We start from the raw sequence: 27,143 nt of genomic DNA on the forward strand, positions 1-27,143 counted from the left end.
GACATGTAGCCATTTTGAATGTGCATCAACCACAATGAGGAACATATGCCTCTTGAACAGTCCAGCGACATCTACGTGCAATTGCGACCATGGCTTGCCCAGCCATTCCCACGGATGCATATTTGCTGGTAATGACTGCTGAGTCTGACAACTCGGGCACTGGCTGATCATTCTTTCAACCTTCTTGTCTATGCCAGGCCACCAGACATAGCTTCGGGCACTGCTCAGCCCAGTGTGTGCATCATGCAACTCCTGTATTAAAAGCCTTCTAACGCCGGCATCTCCACATCTTAAAAGCCTTCACCCTTGGGGCGCCATTATAACACAAACCCCCCCATAATAACATGCCATCCTCGCATGTTATCTCTGTCCTAGAGAATCGAACGAGTCTGATCTGCTTCGACTTGTCCTTGTGCCAACCTTTTAGCACCACCTTCTGAACTTTGGAGAGCAACAGATCCCTATCGGTCCAGGACTTATATAGACAGCCAAGACTGGCAATGTATCTCGAAAGTGCAACACCAACACTATTTCCTGTGGAACAGGTGGTGACGGTATAGCTTGCATCCACATTTGAAATTTGCGCCCCTGATCTATGCTAGAAAGCATTCAACAGTAAGGCCCATCTTTGTACCCTCGCAGAGGCAGTTCTCAGAATAACACCAACTTTTGATCCGATACAATGGTGAAGTGCCTACCATATATATATATTTATACACATATTTATATATATTTATAAGTGAAGCTTCTGCACAGCAAGATAACCACGAGGTTCTCTTTATCATTTTGACAATATTTCTATTCAGCATCGGATAAGATTCTTGATGAGAATGCAGTTGGCCTCACTATTCTGCCTGGCATCTTGTGGGAAAGGATTGCTCCCACGATGCGTCACAGGTAACAACCAACAGTTTGGTTGGATCAAAATGTACAAGTAGTGCTGACAACTGTAAGGCTTGTTTTACTTTAGCAAGCACCACTCCCCATTTCCAACGTTGATGCTTCTTCAGAAGCTGGTGTAATGGGGCCAGAGTGGTGTACACATTTTGTAGGAACCTCCCATAATAATTAACCATCCCTAGGAAGGACTTCAACTCTGTCACATTGCTAGGCTGTGGTACTACTCTGATAGCTTTCACCTTGTCTTTGTGAGGATGCAACCCCTTGGCATCTATCTTGAAACCGAAGTACGTAACTCCATCCAGTTGAAAGGTGCATTTCTTGCATTTGAAGTGGATGCCCACTTCTTTATATCTTTTTAAGGACGCCTTCTAGGTTTGCCCCATGCTCCTCGGGGGATGCTCCTGTAACTAGGACATTATCCAAGTGTACCACCACTTTCAGGGTTCCTTGTAACAGGCTTTCCATGGTGGAAGATGGTGCAGACTGACGAGGCACCAAATGGCAATCGAGTACATTGATAAAACCCTTTGTGTTCCACAGAGTCTCTGTGCCCTGTTTGAGAGCAGATTTCCACTCCATCTGACGAAGGAGCAGCGCTCCGAAAGCTAATGGCATTTGCTATCAAATAAACCTGTTGGACTTTAACTTGGTGTTGTTAAAACTCTCACCAGATTAGGCACAGGACGTGATAGCACTAAAGGTACAGAAGAGATTTACAATGGTATTGCCAGGACTTGGGAATTTTAGCTTTGAGGGAAGATTGAATAGGCTGGTGTTGTTTCTCTGGAACAAAGAACTAAGGGGAGATTTAATTGAAGAGTGCTAAATTATGATGGGCCTCGATAAAATGGATTAAAAGGATCTATTTCCCTTTGCAGAGAGATCAATAACAAAAGGATATAAATTTAAAGTAATTGGCAAGCGATTAAAGGGGAGCTGAAAGAGAACTTTTTTTTCCCCACCCAGAGCATGGAGGAGTTTGAAATTCGCTGCCCACAAGGGTAGTAGAGATAAGAACTTTAATCGCATTTGAAAAAAATACTTTGATGTACGTCATGATTATGCTGATCCTCTGAAAGAGCTATCCAATTAAGACTCCATTGCTCTTTTCCCATAGCCCTGCAAATTTCTTTTTTAAAAATCATATATCCAAATCCCTTTTGAAAGTTATGGCAACCTGCTTCCAGCACCTTTCAGGAAGTGAATTCCAAAATGTAACATCTTACTACATAAAATTAGTTCTCATTTTCCCTTGGGTTTTTCCCCCAATTATCTTAAATTGGTATCTTCTCACCAGGAGAAATAAATTCTCCCCATCCATTCCATCAAAATACTCACTATTTTGAACTGCTATCTTGACTATCCCCTTAAACTTTCTCTACATTAACAAGCAAAGGCGGCTGATGAAGATCATTTATCTTCCTCTTTCCTTCCATAAGCTTATCATGTATTTTTGAATAAGTCCATTGTCCCATTCTTCTTCCTCCCACTTTCAAGGGTGAAAATTAATGAAAGCATATGTGAATCACTGAAGCTTGGAGCACATTGCAATGGAAATAGTGCAGCACCACAGGGATGAACCATGAATGGTTTTGAAACAGTAAAGAGTGAAGTTCAAGAAGACCTGGCCCAACCAATACAGCGCAGTGATCAACACAACAAATATAGCTACAATGTAGAACAGAAATCAGGGAAAATCACAATGAAGCTGGTAATATTTTGGTCAGAAACGAAAACAGTAAGTAATGGAGATACTCGGCAGGTTTGACAGCATCTGTGGAGAGAGAATAGAGCCAATGTTTCAAGATGACCTCTCGTCAAGAGTTCTGCTTAGGGAAGGATGACATAAGTCAACAAAGGCGGCACGGTGGCACAGCACTGCTGCCTCACAGCGCCAGGGACCCAGGTACAATTCTGGCCTCTGGGGACTGTGTGTGGAGTTTGCACATTCTCTGCGTCTGCATGAGTTTCCTCCGGGTGCTCCCACAGTCCAAAGATGTGCGGGTCAGGTTGATGGGCCAAGATAAATTGACCCCAGTAAGCAGGGTAAACATGTGGGGTTACGGGGATAGGGCCTGGGTGGGATTGTTGTCGGTGCAGGCTCGATGGGCCAAATGGCCTCCTGCTCTATGATCTATGAGCCGCATCAAAGACAATAGGCCAGTCAAGAAGGATGGTGAGGAATAATTTCCATGCTAACAGTCTCCTCATAGGATGTCATTTGCGACTTTGGAAAGGACTGTTCATGTTCATTGATGGAAACCTAGTTGGACACGTTCAAGCAGTGTTTTCGATGGGTATGGATTTGGGAGGAAATAACACATTCAGGGATTTCGGAGAGAAAAGCAAGGTTAGAGATAGAGCCGGGTTTTGCAAAGCTAGAGGGGTCATGGTTATCTTTCAGTCGGGTGGCAGGGAGGTGTTATGACAGAAAATTGTAAAGGTGGTAGACAGTAACCAAGGAGAAGGAATCATTAATAACATTAGCTAACATGGGGCTAGGAGGGGAAACTGGGTGGTCAGAGGTTTGAGGAGAACAGGCCTATTGAGTGAGAGCTTGGAGAAGCTGGGAGGAGACACAGGTGAGAAACTGCAGAAAGATTCAAGTTCAAGGCCAGGGCAGAGGAATAACTGGTGGAAGTTTGATTTAGTGAGCTCAGGGAAGAGAGAAAAGTGACAGATACAGAGGCAGACAGCTGAACAGATGGCCAATCATCAAGGGAAGTAGTTCATTGCTGGAGACAAGGGTAGGGAATGCTGAGGAGAAGGGCTTATAAAAACGGATGGAATACTAATAGTGGCATGGTGGCACAGTGGTTAGCACTGTTGCCTCACAACACCAAGGATCCAGGTTCAAATCCATCTGCGGATTTCCACTGTGTGATCCGGTTTCCTCCCACAGTCCAAAGATGTGCAGGTTAGGTAGATTGGCCATGCTAAATTAATCCTTAGTGTACCAAGATGTGTAGGTTAGGGGGATTAGTGGGGTTATTGGGATAAGGTCTGGGTGGGATGCTCTGTCAGAGTCGGTGCAGACCTGATGGGCCAAATGGCCTCTGAAAGGATTAATAATAATACAAGTTTAAAAATCACATAAGCTGCTATGAGAGAAACGACAGGTCTGTACTAAAGCCGACCCACATAAGCGTCAGGTTACAAGGGAGGAAACCGTAGAATATAGGTTCATTTATCTAATAAGGGTCGTTAATCTGAAATAATTCATTAAATCAAATATCTGGACATGGGAGAGGTAATTGGTACCTACAAATCTAGACACAACCTGGGATGTCAAGGATAACTGGTATCAACAGTCTCACAGTGCCAGGAACCCGGGTTTGATTCCCAGCTTGGATCGTTCTCTGTGCGGAGTCTGCATGTTCTCCCCGTATCTGCGTGGGTTTCCTCTGGGTGCTCTGGTTTCCTCCCACAGTCCGAAAGACATGCTGGTTAGCTGCATTGGCCATGTTACATTCTTCCTTAGTGTACACGAACAGACGCCAGAATGTGGCGACTAGGGGATTTTTACAGTAACTTCATTGCAGCGTTAATGTAAGCCTACTTGTGACACTAATAAATAAACTAAACTAATATAATCAAATGTCACACTGATAGGATATTATAATAAAGTAGGCATGCAACAGTGGTGATTGGTTTTAAAATTTGTATCTTATGCATGATGCAACCCTAATCAGACTTTTGAATAATCCTCTTCATCTTATCGGTAACTGCAATACGATAATTGTGCACCCTATCATTTCCTTCCTCCTATGTACTCTATGAACGGTATGTTTTGTCTGTAACAGCTCGCAAGAAACAATACTTTTCACTGTATCCCAATACATGTGACAATAATAAATCAATTCAATTCAATAGTTGAGTGGATAGAGATAACTCCCTATACCTTGATTGGTATATTTCAATTACTTGCAATCAAATCTGAAACTATATCCGCTTGTGTAATCCTGAATTCTGTACTCTGGCAGGCCACTAGCTGGCTCCCAGGATCCTTGCTATAGCTCGCATATTAAACAGCTGTTATGAAAAACTCAGTGGCTTGGTATGGCTGCTTAAAGGGAACAAAGTTGTAATAAATTAAAAGGCTGAACACCAAAAATCCCCGCAACAGCCTCTTTCTGCACTGTGGGATTCTATGATATTTAGGAGAAGAACAGGGTCACTTCTGCACTCCAGGATGATCTTGTGCATTTTTAACAGAGGATACCAGGACCCACTCATGCCTTATGTGATCCAGCTGAATGGCTAAACCAGTTGTCAGCTATAAACCTTCCATTCCACGTCCACTGAATTTTAAGGACACAATATGGGAGGCTTTACTGGATGAATAACCAGGTTAAGAAGTATAAGAACTTCACTGGAGCAAGGACCTCAAGAGTGGGGAGGAATATATGATTGAGCACATAAGTACCTACAGTCAGGCCACCGTGATTGGACAGCTAAAGGCTAGCCCGTTGGCAATTTGAAAGTGCAACTGTAAGAGTATTTGGGCAAGTTGCTTTCTAGAATTTGACACAAAATAATGTGAGGTTGGGGACAATGTGAATGGAGAGGGATAAAAGGAAGTGAACAGAAATGATTGGCATGATGTGTCAAATTCTGGAAAGCAACTTGCCCAAATTCTCTTACAGTTGCACTTTCAAATTGCCAACGGGCTAGCCTTTAGCTGTCCAATGAGAGGTCTCATGAGATGATCAGGTCAAGGGGGTGGCCATGGCTATGGGTAGGCTAGTTCACAAGGAGAGAGAAGCTCAGGGAGGGCAGAAGGACCGTGAACTCAAAAATAGGGCAAAACATATTGAGTTGGCGGCAGAAATTCCAGGGTGAGAAGTCAGTCAGTACAGAGGCAGAATGGGGAAAGCAGATGGAAGCTATTTTAGTGAGAAATGTGATACTTGAAACGGTGGTAAGAAATGAAGATTTCAAAGGAGAGGCAAGAAGGATGGAACAAGAAAAGTGGATAAAAGAAGAAGGCATCAGGCATGTTGGGCAGCATGGTGGCACAGTGGTTAACACTGTTGCCTCATGGGACTAGGGTTTGATTCTGGTCTGGAGTGACTGTTTAAGTCAAGATGTGTAGATTAGGGGGATTAGCTATGGTAAATGCATGGGTTTACATGGGTAGGGTGAGGGGAGGGCATGGGTGGGATGCTCTGAGGGTCAGTGCAGACCCAATGGGCTGAATGGTCTCTTTCTGCACTGTAGGGATTCTATGGTTTTATGGAACAGAACAAGGTGAGTTTAATGAAGAAGGCCACAGCAGAAATTTGTTTGAGTCAGCGGCAGAAGATGTGGGGAGGCTTCAGTTAGGGAAAGGTGGCATCACATCTCAACCAAATTCCCACAGAGGTCATGAAGTCCATACAAATATCCATACAATTAGGTCATGGATGTCAAAGACCTTGTTCACACAACCAAGCTGACATTCTGAAGGGAGATGTGGAGAGGACTGGTAATAGCTGATCCGCTGGCCACAGAGTCAGCAGGGAATGAGATGAATTGCACCAGGAGGAGATAGACAAGATTATGCCATGGAGGTACACAGTGGTGAGAGTAGGGTGACACTACATTGGGGTTGCTATTCAACAATTGCTCATCCCAACACATCAGAAGTGTTTTACTTCTATAAAATAAAGTTTTCAGATAATTTAATTTAAATGAATAAGAGCCTTTAGTAATACATATAGCAAGTTATTAATTTTTCAGTCTATTAAAACTTTGACAGGAGATTAACTATTGTATTAATCCAGCATAGATTCACAAGTCTAATATGAATATTTTAAACACAATAACTTGCAAGCACATAATGTATTTCACATGTTGGTTGCCTTCTTGCTTGGACAATTATAAAATTTAATATTCAAGCAACTAATGGTAACAAAACATTAACCTACTTAGAATTTTATAAAGGTTTGTTTACAGCGAACATACCTGCTTCTAGGAAGAAACATGGACTCTTTGATGAATACAGAACCAGACAACAGTATGTACCAACATGTGCCAATATCATCAGGGCTAGAATAAAGGAGGGAAAAATTAGTAATAGAAATGACTGAAAATGGGAATAAATTACATCAAAACTAATTGCACTGATAGATTTGTAAACCTAGATATAAATAAATCTGGAGAATCAGTATATATGCACAAGACTCAGGGGATCTGTTGAAACAAGTTTCCATATAATAGTACACCACAGAACTGTCCAATTATGTCCACACAATACCTATTCAGTTTTAATTCATAAGATTAATACATAATCTGTGAAATAATTGCATTGATGTTTCAGGTTTACAATGAATACAACAAAGATCATATTCTCCAATAAACTTACATCTAGAATACTTCAAAAGTTTTGCTTCCGAATGCACAAAATCTTGTTTTCCTGTAGTCAAGTTTGTCACATTTTTATGCTAAATTTTCTAATGCGAATTCCCATGGAAATTGGTTGCATAAAACTGTTGCAATCACATTGATTTTTATACATTTCAGCTCCTCAGTTTATATTGCAGAGAAATATCTGATATCAGTACGCTCCAACCAACTTCACCTCTCTACCTGAAAATTGTTGTTCAGTTATAGTTGAATGGAAAAATCTATGCAAAATATTGCCTAAAAATAAAGACAGTTTAAAATGGAGAACAAATGGCATCTATGACCCTGGTTCAATTAGCCCAATCTTCTAAATTAGGTTCACATGATTCACTTGGTCGATTTTCCCCACATATCATGAAGGATCAATTAGCACTACCTAAAAGGATCAAATATCCATTTCTCTAAATTTCACACTCCCAATGCAATAATTATTTGCACTTGTATGGTGTGCATACTGAATAAAAACATCCAAAGATCTTAGAATCATCGAACCAGCTGAAAAACAAACAACCCAGTCTAATCTCACTTTACAGCAGTTGGTCTGTAGCCCAGCAAACAATAGGCACTTCAGGTGCATATCCAGACACCTTTTAAATGACTCGAGGAATTCTACTTTTACTACCCTTTCAAGTAGTGAAACCTTCTGGATGAAAATATTTTCCTTATAGGCACAATCAAAAAATAGATATTGTGTAAAATAACAATATAATACAAGTATTGACCAAAAGTTTGAGCAAATAAATAGGTTTAATGGGGATGTAAAAGGGGAGAAAGCTGGCAAGAAGGACAATTTTAGAAAGGGAATTCTGGGGCATGGAGTCTAAATAGCCACAAAAGATGAGCTGGAAGGATGCAGACTAAGAATACACGAGGGCTGGAGGAGGTTACAATGATGGAGAGGAGCAAGGCCAAGAGGATGGCCATGAATACAGGTAGGGGAGTTAGCATGGAGGGAGGCATTTAAAGAGGACAGGCAGGCAGTTAATGCAGAAGAGAGGGCAAGACGATATTAAGTCATCAGGGATCAGGAGTCAGGTCAGTGCAGAGGCTGAGAAAGGAATTTGTATATGTTGGAGCCAAGGTGGGGAATGAGATGAATTTTGCAGGCAGTTGAAAGCAAGGACTTTTAGAGGGTGAAATAAGATGCTAGAGAGTAGGGAAATAGACCAATATGTTTTGGTGATAAAGGCCATACAGCTACCATTAAAGTCTAGGCAAGGCAGGTAGCATAAAGTACAGCCACACAGGAAGGTTTTAAGTTATATCGTAAGCTGCGAATGAAGTTTCAGCCAATACCAGGCTGTCAATTAAATTATCCACAATAAGGTCATGGACGATATGTACTTTGTCCACTAGTATACAAACATTTTGGTAGGAAATGAGGAGTGGGTACGGGAAGCATGAAGCAGTGGAAGAGGCAGGAGGTTGGTGAGGTTAGATATTCAGCAATGACATAAAACATGTTCCTTGAAACAAGAATTTCCATTTTTTAAACTACATATGCTGTATTACATTGATTGGGAAAAGAGGCCAATCTATCATACTACTGTAGAAGCATTTGAGCATTTGTAGAAGCACAGATCTGTAACCATATAAAAAAATTCTGTTATAAGCCTTTTTCTCCGGGACTAGATTATGAAACAGAATATCTGAGTTGATGTCTATTTTTTTCAGATAAATATAAAATGCAGGTATTGCAACATCATGCTATACTTGGAGGGTTTATGCAATGATCAACTCAATAAAATCAACAGTAAAATTTCACTGATGCCTTGACACGTTTCTTTTGTTCATTAGTGTGTACCATCTATCCAATCAATGCATTTTTTTTTAAAAAGATCAATTTGTAAGCAATTAATGTACCCTATGTTTTTCAGTAGCATATTAAATGCATTACATGAAATATTAAACCTTCCAAAATTAAGACAGAAAAACTATAAATGCACAAATTCATGAAAACTGTCACTTCAGAAGGACTTGCCTTCATTAGGATTGTAAAGTCCCTGTCTTGCCTGACCTTCCTCACTCAGAACAGGTGAGACAGAAGCAGTGAAGCACGTCTCTGGCTGCATCAGCGTGGTGCAAATGGAGTGCAGAGAGGATGGACACACCCCCTTTATACAGCACAAGCTGCTGTAAAGCAGGTGTTTAAAGGGAGAAAGTGGGGATGGAGGTTCACACATCAGGCGGGGGTTGTTGGAGGGAGATGGATGTAGGGCTGGAAGAAATAACAAATGATGTGGAGATGCCGGCGTTGGACTGGGGTAAACACAGTAAGGAGTCTAACAACACCAGGTTAAAGACCAACAGGTTTATTTGGTAGCAAACGCCACTAGAACAAAGAACAATACAGCACAGGAACAGGCCCTTTGGCCCTCCAAGCCCGTGCCGCTCCCTGGTCCAAACTAGACCATTCTTTTGTATCCCTCCTTTCCCACTCCATTCATATGGTTATCTAGATAAGTCTTAAACGTTCCCAGTGTGTCCGCCTCCACCACCTTGCCTGGCAGCGCATTCCAGGCCCCCGCCACCCTCTGTGTAAAATATGTCCTTCTGATATCTGTGTTACCTTGAACCTATGACCCCTCGTGAACGTCACCACCGACCTGGGGAAAAGTTTCCCACCGTTCACCCTATCTATGCCTTTCATAATTTTATACACCTCTATTAAGTCTCCCCTCATCCTCCGTCTTTCCAGGGAGAACAACCACAGTTTACCCAATCTCTCCTCATAACTAAGCCCCTCCATACCAGGCAACATCCTGGTAAACCTCCTCTGTACTCTCTCCAAAGCCTCCACGTCCTTCTGGTAGAGTGGCGACCAGAACTGGGCGCAGTATTCCAAATGCGGCCGAACCAACGTTCTATACATCTGCAACATCAGACCCCAACTTTTATACTCTATGCCCCGTCCTATAAAGGCAAGCATGCCATATGCCTTCTTCAACACCTTCTCCACCTGTGACGTCACCTTCAAGGATCTGTGGACTTGCACACCCAGGTCCCTCTGCGTATCTACACCCTTTATGGTTCTGCCATTTATCATATAGCTCCTCCCTACATTATTTCTACCAAAATGCATCACTTCGCATTTATCAGGATTGAACTCCATCTGCCATTTCTTTGCCCAAATTTCCAGCCTATCTATATCCTTCTGTAGCTTCTGACAATGCTCCTCACTATCTGCAAGTCCTGCCAATTTTGTGTCGTCCGCAAACTTACTGATCACCCCAGTTACACCTTCTTCCAGATCGTTTATATAAATCACAAACAGCAGAGGTCCCAATACAGAGCCCTGCGGAACACCACTAGTCACAGGCCTCCAGCCGGAAAAAGACCCTTCCACTACCACCCTCTGTCTTCTGTGACCAAGCCAGTTCTCCACCCATCTAGCCACCTCCCCCTTTATCCCATGAGATCCAACCTTTTTCACCAGCCTACCATGAGGGACTTTGTCAAATGACGAAGGAGCAGCGCTCCGAAAGCTAGTGGCGTTTGCTACCAAATAAACCTGCTGGACTTTAGCCTGGTGTTGTTAGACTCCTTAAAGAAATAAAAAACACAGCTAAATCCTCCCTTCACATTACAGTTGCCTTTCTGAAAAGTGTAACTTTAAGTGAAACAACATTCAATCAGATGTTTCTATTACAACCAATATAAAAACTGTAATGTTCTGTGGGACCGTTCTCATCAGGGAAAAGAAAAGGAACAAAACATTATGCCCTGCAAGCTAAAGCATCTTACACTGCTAAATTCCTATATTCATAAATAAAATAAGTTTCAAAAGAAAATAAATCTAAAAATATAAAACATGCTAATTCTTTCTACTTACCATTGGCTCGTCTTGGACTGTCTACCTTTCCTGCTTGGCAACCCTCCAGTTCCCCCACCCTCTAGCTTGCCGCTTCTCCCATTCCTCAACCTTCCTGCTCCCCCATATGCCGGCTTGCCACCTTTCCTGCCCGCCGGCCCTCCAGCTCTCTCTCACTCACTATCCCTCCTATTGTCTGCATCTCCAGTGCCCTCCCTCCCCAACCTTCCACAGCTTGCAGCCTCTCCCACTGCCTTTCCAGGTCACTATCAAGCCTGATCATTGCTGACCATGCTCATCAAACCTCCCACTCATCACACACTCTGCCCCGATTCTCAGCTTTCCAAACCATTGCTGAGAAGGCTTGGAAGATGGGTGGCGAGAGGCAGAAAAGCAGCTTCAGAGCACAAGCAGCTTCAAGTTACAGGGTGGCAGAGGTGAGCCACAAGCTGGAGAGGCAGCTAAGGGGTGGACTCATGAGAGGGAAGGTTCGCAGTTAATGGAAGGCTTGATGAGAGGGGCAGTTGGCAGAAAATGGGAGAGTCAACAAGAGCAATGACCAGCAGCGACCAGGAGGGTTTGAAGGAGGACAGGTAGCTCCAAAATAGCACAAATTGGGTCACACAACCTACATCAGACCTGGCATGAAACGATGTTACAATAAAATTCCAGACGCTAACATGTTTAATGGTCGTATGAACATATTGACTTTAAAGCGGAATGACTGAAAACAAGGGAGACATCAACTCAGATAGATATTGCTTCATAATCTAGTCCCGAAGAAAAAGGCTTATAACATAATTTTTTTTATATGGTTACAGATCTGTGCTTCTACAAATGCTCAAATGCTTCTACAGTAGTATGATAGATTGGCCTCTTTTCCCATTATAGGGAGGGGTGTGGCAATTGGAAGGATTGGAAAACAAGAGTGAGAAGTTTAAAATCAAGATATTGACATACTAAGAGCAGCAGAGTGATAGATGATCAAGACTTGATGACAGTTAGGATCAGGCCAGAGTTTTGGATGAACATGAGTTCAGGTGGGGTGGAAGATGGGAGTCAGGCCAGGAGAGCATTGGAATAGTCAGATGGTAATAAAAGGCATGGATGAGAAGATCACCTGCAGCTAAGCTGAGTCACATGATTTTACAATGGGGTCTTGGTGATATTTTGGTTCTATCAACAATAGTTGTTAAACAAGCAGTGTGGCAAATCAGAGTGTGTGGAATGGCAGAGATGGACACTAGTGAGGTAGAGAAAGGGATGATCAGCACACATATGGAACTTGATGCAATTTTTGAAGTTTTGAGGGTCAGCATGCAGATAAGAATTAGAAGGGATTAAGGATAGATCCTCAGCGGTTCTCAGGATAACAATGGAAGCAGAAAGAGAAACTATTGAAGGTGATACTCTAACTACATCTGAATGGATAAAAAAACAGGCAAATGCAGTCCTACCCAGGTGCATAATGGAAGAGGCACTTGAGGAAGATGATGATGTGCTCAACCACATCAAAAGCTGCATATGTGTTAAGAAGGAATTCCAGAAATAGTCTACTATGGTAACAGTCATTTTTTCTTATTCTATCTTGGGAGGTGGGCATCACAGAATAGTTTTTACCCTTCCTATTTGTCCTCAGGTACATTTGGAGGAGGTATGTCACATTGCTGTTAGGAAAAGAATTCCAGGATTTTAATCCAGCAACCGTGAAGGAACAGCAATATAGTTCCATATCAGGATGATGTGTGGTTTGCAGGGGAACTTGCAGGTAGTGATGTTCTCTTGCATCTGTTGCCCTCATCCTTCTAGGTGGCAGAGGTTGCAGGTTTAGAAGGCAGCGTTGAAAGAGCCTCGTTGAGTTGCAGTGGTGGAGGAAGTGAGTGTTGAAGGTGGTGGATGGGGTGCTAATCAAGCAGGCTGCTTGGCCCTGGAGGAGCTCAAGCTTCTCTAGTCTTTTGGAGTTGCACTCAACCAGGCAAGTGGAAAGTATATTCCATCACATTCCTGACTTGTGCTGTGTGGATGGTGGACAGGCTTTGTTGAGTGTGGACTGCAGAATTCCCAGCCTCCGAAATATGGCTGGACCTGTTAAGTTTCGGATCAATGCTAACAACAACAACAACAACAAACACCCCCCTCCACACAACCCAGGTTTCCATGTTGTCCAAGTCTTCCTGAATATGGACATGGACTGCATCACTATCTGGGAAGTCACAAATATTTACTGATTTATTAGTGTCACAAGTAAACTTACATTGACACTGCAATTAAGTTACTGTGAAAATCCCCTAGTCGCCACACTCTGGCACCTGTATGGGTACACCGAATGAGAATTTAGCATGGCCAATTCACCTAACCTGCACATCTTTGGACTATGGGAGGAAACCGGAGCACCCGGAGGAAACCCATGCAGACATTGGGAGAATGTGCAAACTCCACAAAGACAGTGACCCAAGCCGGGAATTGAACCCAGTTCCCTGGCACTATGAGGCAGCAGTGCTAACCACTGTGCCGCGCACAATGTGCTGAACAATGTGCAATCACTCGTGAACATCCTCACTTGAGACCACATGGATGGAGGGAATGTCACTGATGAAGCATCTGAAGCTGACTGGGCTTGGGACACCACTCTGATGAACTCCAGTGGTAATGTCCCAGGACTGACATGATTGACCTTCAACAACCATCTTCGTCTGTGCAGGGTCTGATTTCAACCTGTGGAGATGTTTCCCCCATTTTCCATTGAGTCCAGTTTTGCTATGGTTCTTTGATGCCACACGCAGTCAAATGTTGCTTTGATGTCAAGGGCAGTCACTCTTACCTTACCTCTGGAGTTCAACTCTTCAGTCCATGATTGGACCAAGGCTGTAATGAGGTCAGTAGCAGGATGGCACTTGCAGAATCCAAGCTGTGTGTCAGTGAGCATGTTTTTGCTGATTAAGTGCCACTTGATAGCACTGTCAATGACATAAAGTCATAGAGGTTTACAGCATGGAAACAGGCCCTTTGGCCCAACTTGTCCATGCCGCCCTTTTTTTTAAAACCCCTAAGCTAATCCCAATTGCCTGCATTTGGCCCATATCCCTCTACACCCATCGTACCCATGTTACTATCTAAATGCTTTTTAAAAGACAAAATTGTACCCGCCTCTACTACTACCTCTGGCAGCTTGTTCCAGACACTCACCACCCTCTGTGTGAAATAATTGCCCCTCTGGACACTTTTGTATCTCTCCCCTCTCACTTTAAACTTATGCCCTCTAGTTTTACACTCCCCTACCTTTGGGAAAAGATATTGACTATCTAGCTGATCTGTGTCCCTCATTATTTTAATAGACCTCTATAAGATCACCCCTCAGCCTCCTACACTCCAGAGAAAAAAGTCCCAGTCTATCCAGCCTCTCCTTATAACTCAATCCATCAAGTCCCAGTAGCATCCTAATAAATCTTTTCTGCACTCTTTCTACTTTAATAATATCCTTTCTATAATAGGGTGACCAGAATTGCACACAGTATTCCAAGTGTGGCCTTACCAACGTCTTGTACAACTTCAACAAGACATTCCAACTCCTGTATTCAATGCTCTGACCGATGAAACCAAGCATGCCGAATGCCTTCTTCACCACTCTGTCCACCTGTGACTCCACTTTCAAGAAGCTATGAACATGTACCCTTAGATCTCTTTGTTCTGTAACTCTCCCCAACGCCCTACCATTAACTGGGTAAGTCCTGCCCTGGTTCAATCTACCAAAATGCATCACCTCGCATTTGTCTAAATTAAACTCCATCTGCCATTCATCAGCCTACTGGCCCAATTGATCAAGATCCCATTGCAATTGGAGATAACTTTCTTCACTGTCCACTATGCCACCAATCTTAGTGTCACCTGCATTGGGAGCAATAAATTGACATCTTCCATCACTTAGTTGATGATCAAGAATGGACTGATGGATAGTAATAGGTTGGATGGATTTATCCTTTTTTTGTGGACACAGCACCTCTGGACATTTTTCCACGTTACTGGGTAGATGCCAGTGTTGCAGCTATACTGGAACAGTACAACTCGTCAGTACTTTAGGCAGAATGTTGTCAGGGCACATAGCCTTCGCAGTATACAGTGCCGACAGCTGTTTCTTGATATCATGTGGAATTAATTGAATTGGCTGAAGACTGGCACCTGTTTTTTTGGGGATCTCAGCAAAGCAAACCACGAAGGTATGAGGTCCGAGCTGGCTAAGATAGTTTGGTGTAATGACTCAGAAAGCCCAAATGGAAAGGAACATAGTGTATTACAGAATGCCAAGTAAAACTACTACCATGGTGTACACACACTAGTCCCTGTCTGGGATTACAGTTCAGCAGGTCCAGTCCAAGGCCTACCTTAGAAGAGGCTCAGGTAATGGGGTCCAGCTGGGCAAGCCACTGCCTGTTACCAGGGGAACTTGTACTTAATGAGGCCACAGGGAGATTAATCAGTGATTCCCCATGGATCTCGTGGGGGTTATCACAATTGGGGAACTTCATTAAAAGGCATGACGGTGGATAGGCAATGGCTAATATTTAAGGAAAGAAAGTATACATAGCAAAGGTTACACATTCCGTTAAATTAAGGATAGTATTAGAAGCAAAGGGGATCATATAAAGTAGCTAGAAAAATTAGCAAGCCTAAGGATTGGGAGCAGTTCAGAATCAAAAATGGAGGACCAAGAGATTGATTAAGTGGGTAAAAGAGAGTATGAGTAAACTTGCAAGTACCATAAAAGCAGACTATAAACGCTTCCTGTAGAGTCATAGGAGGTTTACAGCATGGAAACAGGCCCTTCGGCCCAACTTGTCCATGCCGCCTTTTTTTTCTTAAAACACCTAAGCTAATCCCAATTGCCCATATTTGGCCCATATCCCTCTATACTCATCGTACCCATGTAACTATCTAAATGCTTTTTAAAAGATAAAATTGTACCCGCCTCTATTACTACCTCTGGCAGCTTGTTCCAGACACCACCACCTTCTGTGTGAAAAAATTGCCCCTCTGGGCACTTCTGTATCTCTCCCCTCTTACCTTAAACCTATGCCCTCTAGTTTTAGACTCCCCTAGTTTTGGGAAAAGATATTGACTATCTAGCTGATCTGTGCCCCTCATTATTTTAATAGACCTCTATAAGATCACCCCTCAGCCTCCTACACTCCAGAGAAAAAAGTCCCAGTCTATCCAGCCTCTCCTTATAACTCAATCCATCAAGTCCCAGTAGCATCCTAGTAAATCTTTTCTGCACTCTTTCTACTTTAATAATATCCTTTCTATAATAGGGTGACCAGAATTGCACACAGTATTCCAAGTGTGGCCTTACCAACGTCTTGTACAACTTCAACAAGACATTCCAACTCCTGTATTCAATGTTCTGACCGATGAAACCAAGCATGCCGAATGCCTTCTTCACCACTCTTGTCCTCCTGTGACTCCACTTTCAAGGAGCTGTGAACATGTACCCCGAGATCTCTTTGTTTTGTAACTCTCCCCAACGCCCTACCATTAACTGAGTAAGTCCTGCCCTGGTTCAATCTACCAAAATGCATCACCTCGCATTTGTCTAAATTAAACTCCATCTGCCATTCATCAGCCTACTGGCCCAATTGATCAAGATCCCATTGCAATTGGAGATAACTTTCTTCACTGTCCACTATACCACCAATCTTGGTGTCATCTGCAAACTTACTAACCATGCCTCCTATATTCTCATCCAAATCATTAATATAGATGACAAGTAACAGTGGACCCAGCACTGATCCCTGAGGCACACCTCTGGTCACAGGCCTCCAGTTTGAAAAACAACTCTCTACAACCACCCTCTGGCTTCTGTCAAGAAGCCAATTTTGTATCCATTTAGAGACCTCACCCTGGATCCCGTGAGATTTAACTTTATGCAACAACCTACCATGCGGTACCTTGTCAAAGGCCTTGCTAAAGTCCATGTAGACAACATCAACTGCACTGCCCTCTTGGTTAGCCCTTCAAAAAACTCAATTAAATTTGTGAGACATGATTTTCCACTCACAAAGCCAAGTATATAAAAAGAAAAAGATTAGTGAAGACAAATGTAGGACCCTTACTGTCTGAAACAGAATAATTTATAACAGAGAACAAGGAAATGAAAGAGTAATTAAACTACTACTTGAGTCCTGTCTTCATGGAGGATGACACAAATAACTTCCCAGAAATGCTAAGGAACCAAGATTCTGGTGAGAAGGACAAATTGGAGGAAATTAGCATTGTTAAAAAAATGCTGGAGAAATTAATGGGACTAAAAATCGATAAATTGCCAGGGTTGGTTGTCATCTTCCAAAATCTTGTATTTTCTGGAACAGTGCCAGCAGTTTGGAGGGCAGCAACTCTGCTATTTGAGAAAAAAAGAGAGAGGGAGAAAATAAGAAATTACAGAATCTAATATAATTACAGAAAATAAGGAATTATAGAAGAAGAAAATAAGGAATTACAGAATCTAATATCGGGCGGCACAGTAGTTAGCACTGCTGCTTCACAGCTCCAGGGACCTGAGTTGGATTCCCGGCTTGGGTCACTGTCTGTGTGGAGTTTGCACGTTCGCCTCGTGCCTGCGTGGGTTTCCTCTGGGTGCTCCGGTTTCTTCCCACAGTCCAAAGATGTGCGGGTTAGGTTGATTGGCCATGCTAAAATTGCCCTTAGTGTTCTGAGATGTGTAGGTTAGAGGGATTAGTGGGTAAATATGTAGGGATATGGGGGTAGGGCCTGGGTGAGATTGTGGTCGGTGCAGACTCGATGGGCCGAATGGCCTCTTTCTGTACTGTAGGGTTTCTATGATTTCTATGATAAAAGATGCAATAACAGGACACTTAGAAAATATCAACGGAATTAGACAAAGTCAACATGGATTTATGAAAGGGAAACCATGTTTGACAAATTTACTGGATTTTCTTTGAGGATGTGACTAGTAGGATAAAGATGAATCAGTGGATAAAGTCCCACATAAGAGACGAGTGTACAAAATTGAAGTCCATGAGATTGGGAACAATAAATTGGCATAGATTGAGAATTGGTTAGCAGACAGAAACAAAGAGTAGGAATAAATTGGTCTTTTCCAGAGTGGTAGGCAGTGACTCGTGGGGTCCCACAGGGATCAGTGCTTGGGCCCCACCTATTCACAATATACATCAACAATTTGGCTAAGAGAACCAAACGTAATGGGGGCAATTCTCCCAGCCTGATGTGCTGCTCTAGTAGTGCAGTGGGCTGGGACACATCAGCGGCGGCCGTTTCATGGGATTCACACTGGACCCCACGGCTTCTGTGCGTTTCCTGAGATAAGTTTTTTTGCATCATCAGCGCCGCACCAGAAATCAGCGCAGAGCTGATCATCATATGGAAACTGACATTTCCATATGGTTAGTAGGCCCGAGACGGTATTCTTTGGGCCCACTAGCATCTCCCTTCCAGTGGCATTTACAACTACTCCCTACTAACAGGGAACAGGTGCCCGACCACGCTGGAGGGAACAGGGGCCATTGAGGCCCCCCCCTCCCTGGGGGGGTCAGGGGTAAGGAGGCAGTGCCAAGGGGACCTGAAGCCACTCTGCAAAAGGATTGGTGGGGGATGGGAGAGAGGGGGGTTATCAGGGCTACCGGGAGTGGGAGGGTAGGTGAAAATCGGGGCTGGCCAGGACATAGGGGCTGGCCCGGGAGGCCAGCGATCAGGTGGTGGGAGAGTCGGAAGGTCAGCGATGAGGGGGTTGCGGAACAGGCCAACGACTTGGATGCTGGTAACGGAGACCACTGCACATGCGTCGATTTCCACTCTGATAAATCAACGCATGTGCAGTGACCCGCTCAGCACTATGTTGCTGGCCCCTGAAGTGAGGAAAGGCCCTGCCCCCAATTACCAGAATGATTCCTGCTGAGGCACTCTGCAGTGCTGAGTGTCACAGATTCGCTTTGGTAAGTACGCTAAAAATAATACGAGCAGGACTTACTCCTGTTTCCCTGCACGCTCAGAACTCAGAATTCTTTTGGGAGGATCCCGGACAATATTTCTAAATTTGCTCGCGACACAAAACTTGGTGGGAATGCGAGTGGTGAGGAGGATGTTAAGAGGCTTCAAGGTCATTTAGACAGGTTGACTGAGTGGGCAAAAATGATCAGTATAACATGGATGAATATGAAGGTATCCACTTCAACTGGCGAAACAGAATGGCAGATGATTATTTAAATGGTGATAGATTGGGGAATGTTGATGTACAGAAGGACCTGGGTGTCCCAGTACACCAGTCACTTAAAGCAAGCCTGCAGATATAGTGAACAAGCAGTGAGGGAAGCAAATGGTATGTTGGCTTTCATTGCAAGAGGACTTGGTGAGGCCACATCTGCAGTAGTGTGTGCAGATATGGTTTCCTTATCTAAGAAAGGATATACTTGCTATAGAGGGAGTTCGGCCAAGGTTCACCAAACTCATTTTTGCGATGGCAGGATTGTCGAATGAGAAGAAATCCGGTCAAGTGGTCTGTATTCACTGGAATTTAAAAGAATGAGAGAGGATCGAATTGAAACGTATACAATTCTGACAGGGCTGGGCAGACTAAATGCAGGATGTTGTTTCTTCTTACCGGGGATCTAGAATAAGGGGTCACAGTCTCAGGGTACAGGGTTGGCCATTTAGCACTGAGATGAGGAGAAATTTCTTCACTCAGAGGGTGGTGAACCTATGGAATTCTCTACCGGAGAATGCTGTGAGGTCAAATCACTGAATATTTATAAGATGGAAATAGATAGATTTCTAAACTCTAAAAGGTGTCAAGGTGTGAGGACAGCAGGGTAGTTGAGATAGAGAATCAGCCACGATCATATTGAAAGGTGGAGCAGGCTCAAGGGACCAAATGGTCTACTTATACTCTTATTTTCTATGTTTTTATGTAATTGGTAATTTGATTGGCTATTCATCAAAGAAACTGAGAATGAGCTGAAGTATTTTCAGAATAGCATGTGATCAAATGCGCTGTTGTAATGGTTCCACAGGCACAGAACCAAACTGAAAGATAAATCTTTAAATTATTTGATCATACTGCTCTTTTTCTATAATCTCAGTATATACTCTTATTGACAAAATGAAGGGAAAATGAAGTAACTATATAAATGCTTTTGATTAAGCAAGGCTAAATTGGGTCATCAAACTCAAATAACCAGAGGTTAAAAACAATAATTAAAACAGAAAACGCTGGAAAATTTCAGCAGGTCTGGCAGCATCTTTGGAGAGAAAAACAGAGTTAATGTTTCAAGCCCATGTGACTCTTCTTAAAAACAATAAGCTGGTATCAATTATTTAAATGGGAAAAAAAGCAGCACTTTTTCTCCAAATAGGTTTCCATTTTCCGAAAGATTAGCTAACTTTTATTTGTGGGACAATACAATAAATTAAATATCTTAATAATCTTAACACATTTATGAACCATCCTGATAAACCAGCAATTGGGTAATTTTTAAAATCTAATTTATTCCGATCAATTTTCATTACAATTTAACCTCAAGGAAAGGAACCACATTCCAAAATAATATGCGCCAGCTGACCTTTCACTTCAAAAGTTTACTAAAAGAAAGGTAATTTAATTAATGTATACATTTAGTATCAAATTGATAACCATTTATAAATTACAAAAAAACTGCTGTGAATAAAGTAATTTTTATCCAGTTCCCTTTAGAACTGCTCATCTAAAGTTGCCTCACCTTTTCTTATTACAAAACTGAAACAGGGATCAAAAGGGTCACTGGACCACAAGTATGCATTTGAGCATCCATTAGTAAATTGCAAACATTTGTCAGCTCAGCATAGCTGAATTTACCAGGGGTCAGAAATACTTCCCCTCACAATAGGGTACTCACTCTGAGGAAACTATTAAGCAGATTCAGTCTTCAGGTTAGTGTTAGCTTTTTCATTCTTAACATTGCAAAGTCACACAACTTCAAGAAAACAGGGAGTTTCTACACAACAAAACAAAGCATGTTTAGGAAAATAAAAGACAAATAGATTGCCAAACTAAGATTCCGGTTAATGACGGACCACTTTGTACAGTTTCAATGATCGACCCAAGAACAGCAATTTAATTCATAAGCCTCACTCTAAAACACCCACAGAAAATTGATGACATCTTGTCATTTACTAAACCATCCATACCATCATGGTATTTTTCCATCACCTACCTTGCTCAAAGCGCCTCATTAGCAGTGTGGATCATTATTCACACTTTGGTCTCTCCCCAGACTCTTCCAATATATTTTTATTCAAATAATTTGTAACAAATCTGATGCGTCTCTATTAAAATTATTGTTATTTACAGTTCTGGATACCCCAACACCAACTTTTTCAGAAAGATATTCTTTCCTTCCTCTCTCTTCAAATAAACTCCACTATTTGCTTTCATGGACACCAAACGACTGCGTCATTTCATCTGGCCTCTCTATTCCAATTTTCAACCAATTCTGCACCACTCATGCCACCTTACTTCCTTCCAAACCCACTCCCTTATCCATTTTATTCCCTCTCTTTCATGGGATGGCAGCAGCTTGGAGGGAAACATGGAAGTGGTGTTCTCATACATTTCCTGCCCTTGTCCTTCTAGATGGTAGGGGGTCATGGGATGGGAAGGTGCTGTTGAAATAAGCTTGGTAAGTTGTTGTAATTTATCTTGTGGATGGTATACATTACTGCCACTGTGCATTAGTGGTGGAAGGAGTGACTGGATTGGGTGTCGATAAAATAGACTGCTTTGTCCTAGGATGGTGTCAAACTTTCAAAACATTCATGCAAGTCAACAGAACACATATTTCTGCCACATTGTATTAACTCAATGTGATTACAATTACTCAGCTCTTTCTTGGGACTTCTCTGCCTTCTTGTCTCATGCTCTGTAACTACAGAACTGAAAAAAATGTTTCATTCAAGAGCTTCCATCTCACTGAGGAAACTTCAAACCAATCATATCCAACAACCTACTCTGAAAACTCTGCTTACATTTTGACAGATGTAACAAACTGCACCACAGCAGCAGAGATAATCCACCCATCTCGCAGTGTTAATGGATCCTTTAAAAAAAACCACATTGCGGATGTGCATTGTCACCACAAACTAATCAGTTCTTTCTTGGATCATTAGTTTTTGAGATGTATTGTTTTAACAGACAACTGACTAACAAGCAAAGGCAAACACATTACCTCCGGTAATGATTTTAAAGACTGTTAAGTTTGTTAACTTACTTAATTGACTATTTTCTGTAAGTCAAAAGGGCTTTATTTAGTCAGATGTATTATTTTTAAAAATCTGTTGCTCTATCATGTGACCTTGTTAGTTCATGTAACTATATCAACACATATCAACTCCATCACTCAGACCAACCACTTATATTTCTTTATCATCTGACTCTACCCACACCTCATTTTGTCATTTGCTGAAATCCTCATCTGTGCCTTTGTTATCTCCATGCATAACCATTCCAATATATAGAACAGGAGCCTCACAACAGGAGCCAGCAATATACTTGTTGTCTCCTTGACTCAGCAATGCACACTATTCCTAATATGGTCACAGCAGTTAGCCAAAATTCTTTTCTCCCAAGTGCCTGTGGTTAAGCTATACAGTAATTTTAAAAACATACGGGCAAAGGAGATTTTTTTAAAAATTTACAAATAATTTATAATATTGCACATGGTAAACATTTCCTGTCCACAAACCTTCCACTTGTCACAATTTTGAATTTGTCATGTCAATATCTATCTTTGCGGGTAGCTGTCAACATCTCCCATTCAATTTTTCTATGCCAACTGTCAGGTTCTGACCATTAGCTACCTCAGTAGAGCAAATTTTGTAAGTCTTTCTCTTCATTCTGGTAACAGTATATCTATGCAACTAAAAATATTTAACCTCATTTTTCTGCACTATCTTGTTCATGCAAGTCTCCAATTTCTTTTCATGTTTTTCTCACCTCATCCTTTTTCTTAAAAACACAGGATATTCAGGAAAACAGGTGGTGCTATAAGAAGGTTGGAATGGGAAAATAAAAATAAATCTCAAAAACTAATGGTCCAAGGAAGAACTAATTCGTTTTTAGCAACAATATAGTTCCATATGTGGAATGTTTGTCACACCTGTCAAAATATGAGCAGAGTTTCCAGAGTAAGCTGTTGGATGTGAAGCCTCCTCAAAGATGGAAGCTCTTAAATTAAAAATTCAGGGTGCAATCACAGTGCCGTGATTGCACTACAGACCTCCCAACTGAAGATGGAGGAACAGATATGTAGTCAGATTCTGAAAAGATGTGAAAATAACAGAGTTGTTGTGGTGGGTGATTTTAACTTCCGCCATATTGACTGGGACTCCCTTAGTGCTGGGGGTTTGGATTGGAAGCAATTTGTTAGGTAGGTCCAGGATGAGTTTTTGAAACAGTATGTGGATAGTCCAACAAGAGAGGGGGGGGCCAAACTGGACCTGGTGTTGGGCAATAAGCCTGGACAGGTGATCAAAGTTTCAATGGGGGTGCATTTTGGGAACAGTGATCGTAATTCTGTAAGTTTTCAGATACTTAAGAATGAAGACAAGAATGGTCCTCAGTGAAGGTGTTAAATTGGGGGAGGGCCAACTATAACTGAATTAGACAAGAATTGGAGAATGTAGATTGGCAGTGGCTATTTGAGGGTAAATCCACATCTGACATGTGGGAGTCTTTTAAAGACTAGTTGATTAGAGTGCAGGACAGGCATGTTCCTGTGAAAATGATGGACAGGAATGGCAAGAGTTGGGAAATTGTCAGCTTAGTCAAAAAAAAAGGAAGCATACTAAGGTCTAGGCAACTAAAAACAGATAAATCCCTTGAAGAATATAGAGAAAGTAGGAAGAAGCTCAAACGGGGAGTTAGGAGGACTAAAAGGGGCAATGAAATGTCCTTGGCCAGCAGAGTTAAGGAGAATACCAAAGCATTTTATACATATATTAGGAGCAAGAGGCTAGCTAGGGAAAGAGTAGGCCCAGTCAAGAATAAAGGAGGGAGGTTGTGTGTGGAACCAGAGGAATTGGGTGAGATCCTTAATGAGTACTTTGCATCAGTATTCACCAAAGAGAGGGACATGAGGGATGTTGAAGTTAGGGAATGGTGTGTGAATACTCTTGGAAAGGTCAATATAATGAAGGAGAAAGTGTTGGGTGTCTTAAAATGCATTAGGGTAGACAAGTCCCCAAAGCCAGATGGGATCTGTCCCAGGATACTGTGGGAGGCAAGGGAGGAATTAGCTGGGGCCTTAACAGATATCTTTGTATCCTCTTTGGCCACAGGTGAGATTCCAGAGGACTGGAGAACGGCCAATGTTGTTCCTTTGTTTAAGGAGGGAAACAGAGATCTTCTAGCTAATTACAGGCCGATGAACCTGAAGTCAGTGGTGGAGAAACTGTTGGAGAAGCTTCTAAGAAACAGGATTTATTCGGACTTGGCAGTGAATGGACTTGTTAGCGGTAGGCAGCATGGTTTTGTGCAGGGAAAGTAATTTCTCACCAACTTGACTGTTTTTTGAGGAAGTGACAAGAATGATTGATGAGGGAAAGGTGGATGTTGTCTACATGGACTTTAGTAAGGCACAGTGGTTAGCACTGTTGCCTCACAACACCAGGGACCCGGGTTCAATTCCAGCTTCAGGTAACTGTCTGTGTGGAGTTTGCATGTTCTCCCTATGTCTGCGTGGGTTTCCTCCGGGTGCTCCGGTTTCTTCCCACACTCCAAAAATATGCTGGTTAGGTTGATTGGCCATGTTAAATTGCCCCTTAGTGTCAGAGGGACTAGCAGAGTAAAATATGGGGTTAAGGGGGTAGAGCCTGGGTGGGATTGTTGTTGGTGCAGGCTCAATGTATCTAATGTCAAAGATGTTATCTGAAATTTGTATTTAGTAGTAAACAGCCAAAGCTTCTTTCAGGCCCCTTCCTTACAGCAGGATTATACAGTTAAAAGTTATAGCTTATAAATCATGCACGTTGACCAACATGTCGAAATATAAATGCATTGACTTACTAGTATAGGACTTCATTTGCTTCATGTCTTTCATATCTGACAGTTTCACACATTAATCTGAAACAGAAAAATGTATTTTTGGTCACACTCAAACTCCAATTAATCTTTCAATATTTTTCTGTCAAATAATGTAGGACAATATTGTCAAAGTAAACATTCCATTATTTACTATAATTACCATCAGGAAAGTAACATTTAATTTTAGGTGTAAAGCAGAAAGCAGTGAAAATACACAGCAAGCCAATCAGCATCTTTTTCAGGTACATATCCTTTCTTAGTTAAGCAAGGTCTTTTGGGGTGGAAAGGGGAAAAAAGAACAGTTGGTGGTCTGATCACCAAGACAATGTTAATGTTAAAGTATAAACCTTATATAAAAAGATCACTTGTGCGAGGAAAAAGATCACTTGTGCGAGGAAAAAGATCACTTGTGCGAGGAAAAAGATCACTTGTGCGAGGAAAAAGATCACTTGTGCGAGGAAAAAGATCACTTGTGCGAGGAAAAAGATCACTTGTGCGAGGAAAAAGATCACTTGTGCGAGGAAAAAGATCACTTGTGCGAGGCAATGAAGAGACACAAGAAGTGAATGTACAGAAAACTAAAATAGTGAAACGATTTAGGAAAGCCAATGCAAGTAAAAGGTAAGGTTATGACGGTGACTAGGAAAAAAACTGAAACCTGACTAGAGTCCACATCCAGAGGACAACTGCCTCTCCTTGGATTGAGACAGATCAAATCCACAGTCACAAAATTAAAATAATTTCATGTTCAGCCAGAATACCCACAACAAAGATGAAATACTCTGGATAGAATAGAGAAATTTAGAAAAACAAATAATTTATCTGCATTTGGCGATTTACTATAAACACCAATTCAATTAGAGAAAGTACATGTTAATTGCGGTCTCTTGTTGAGATTGCGTTTGTGGAACTGGAGGTGAATGAGTATTATAGTTGCTGCAGTTACTGGAGTAATGAACAAGCAAACCTCAAAAGGAGCTGATACTCTGGCAAGTGAAGAGGGGAGGTAAAATGGGATTAACAAGTGTTTAAGATTTGGAATGCACCGCCTAATGGTGTGATGGAGGCAGATTCAATCAAGGCCTTCAGAAGAAAAATGGATAATCATCTGGGAAATAATTCCAAGATTCCATTCTACATACGTGCTAGACAATGGAATCACGTATGTGATTTAAGATGGACCTGGTAAATGCTATGATTAGAACTTAACACTCTTTCTTTGTCTTAAGAAGAATAAGTGAAAGCAGAGGAAAACAATGAAGGCATTACCAATGAACCATAAAGCATGGCTACAGGAAATTTCAGTTAAAGGAAAAAAGAACACAGAAGCAACTCTACTGCAAACGCTGCTGACATTGGTGAAGATGCAATCAAGATGTAAAAACAGGGAAAGAGACAGGAAGCAGGGTGGAGTGAAGCATAATCCAGGTAGCTGTGGAATTCTGTTGGCTGGTGCGCAAGAAATTCACCCAGGAGTGAGCCATTTGGTTTGTTCAATAAGATTATGGCTAATCTTCTAGCCAACATACAGCTTCTTCTTGCACAATCCCCATATCCCTTGATCCCCTTCGTATCCAAAAATCTGTCAATTTCTGACTTGAATATACTCAATGACTGGGCATCCACAGCCCCCAGTAGAGGATTCCACAGATTCACAACCTTCGAGAGTGCTGAAATATCTCCCCATCCAAGTCCGATATGGTGAGCTCCTTACCCTAATTCTAGACTCATCAGCCAGAGGGACAAAGTAGAAAGGGGTCGAGAGCTTCAAGTTTTCAGATCACCAACAACCTGTCCTGGTCCTCCCATGCCGACACTATAGTTAAGAAAGCCCACCAATGCCTCTACTTTCTCAGAAGACTAAGGAAATTTGGCATGTCACCAACTTTTACAGATGCACCACAGAAAGCATTCTTTCTGGTTGTATCACAGCTTGGTATGGTTCCTGCTCTGCCCAAG

The 27,143-nt window shown here is 42.1% G+C and overlaps 1 protein-coding gene across 16 annotated transcripts in view; it reads right to left on the reverse strand.

The window, feature by feature from the left end:
* The window catches only part of rapgef2b (Rap guanine nucleotide exchange factor 2b), a 446,795-nt gene that overhangs the window by 290,955 nt on the left and 128,697 nt on the right, over positions 1 to 27,143 (reverse strand). For all 16 annotated transcript variants that reach the window (XM_078211679.1, XM_078211699.1, XM_078211662.1 and 13 more), the window contains exons 3-4: positions 25,167 to 25,223; positions 6,850 to 6,933 (exon numbers count right to left, since the gene is read on the reverse strand). In XM_078211679.1, coding sequence (XP_078067805.1) covers positions 6,850 to 6,933; positions 25,167 to 25,223 — 141 coding nt within the window. The remainder of the gene's footprint in view (positions 1 to 6,849; positions 6,934 to 25,166; positions 25,224 to 27,143) is intronic.

This window comes from Mustelus asterias, chromosome 1 (assembly GCF_964213995.1).
Source record: "Mustelus asterias chromosome 1, sMusAst1.hap1.1, whole genome shotgun sequence".
In the NCBI taxonomy this organism is placed as follows: Eukaryota; Metazoa; Chordata; class Chondrichthyes; order Carcharhiniformes; family Triakidae; genus Mustelus; species Mustelus asterias.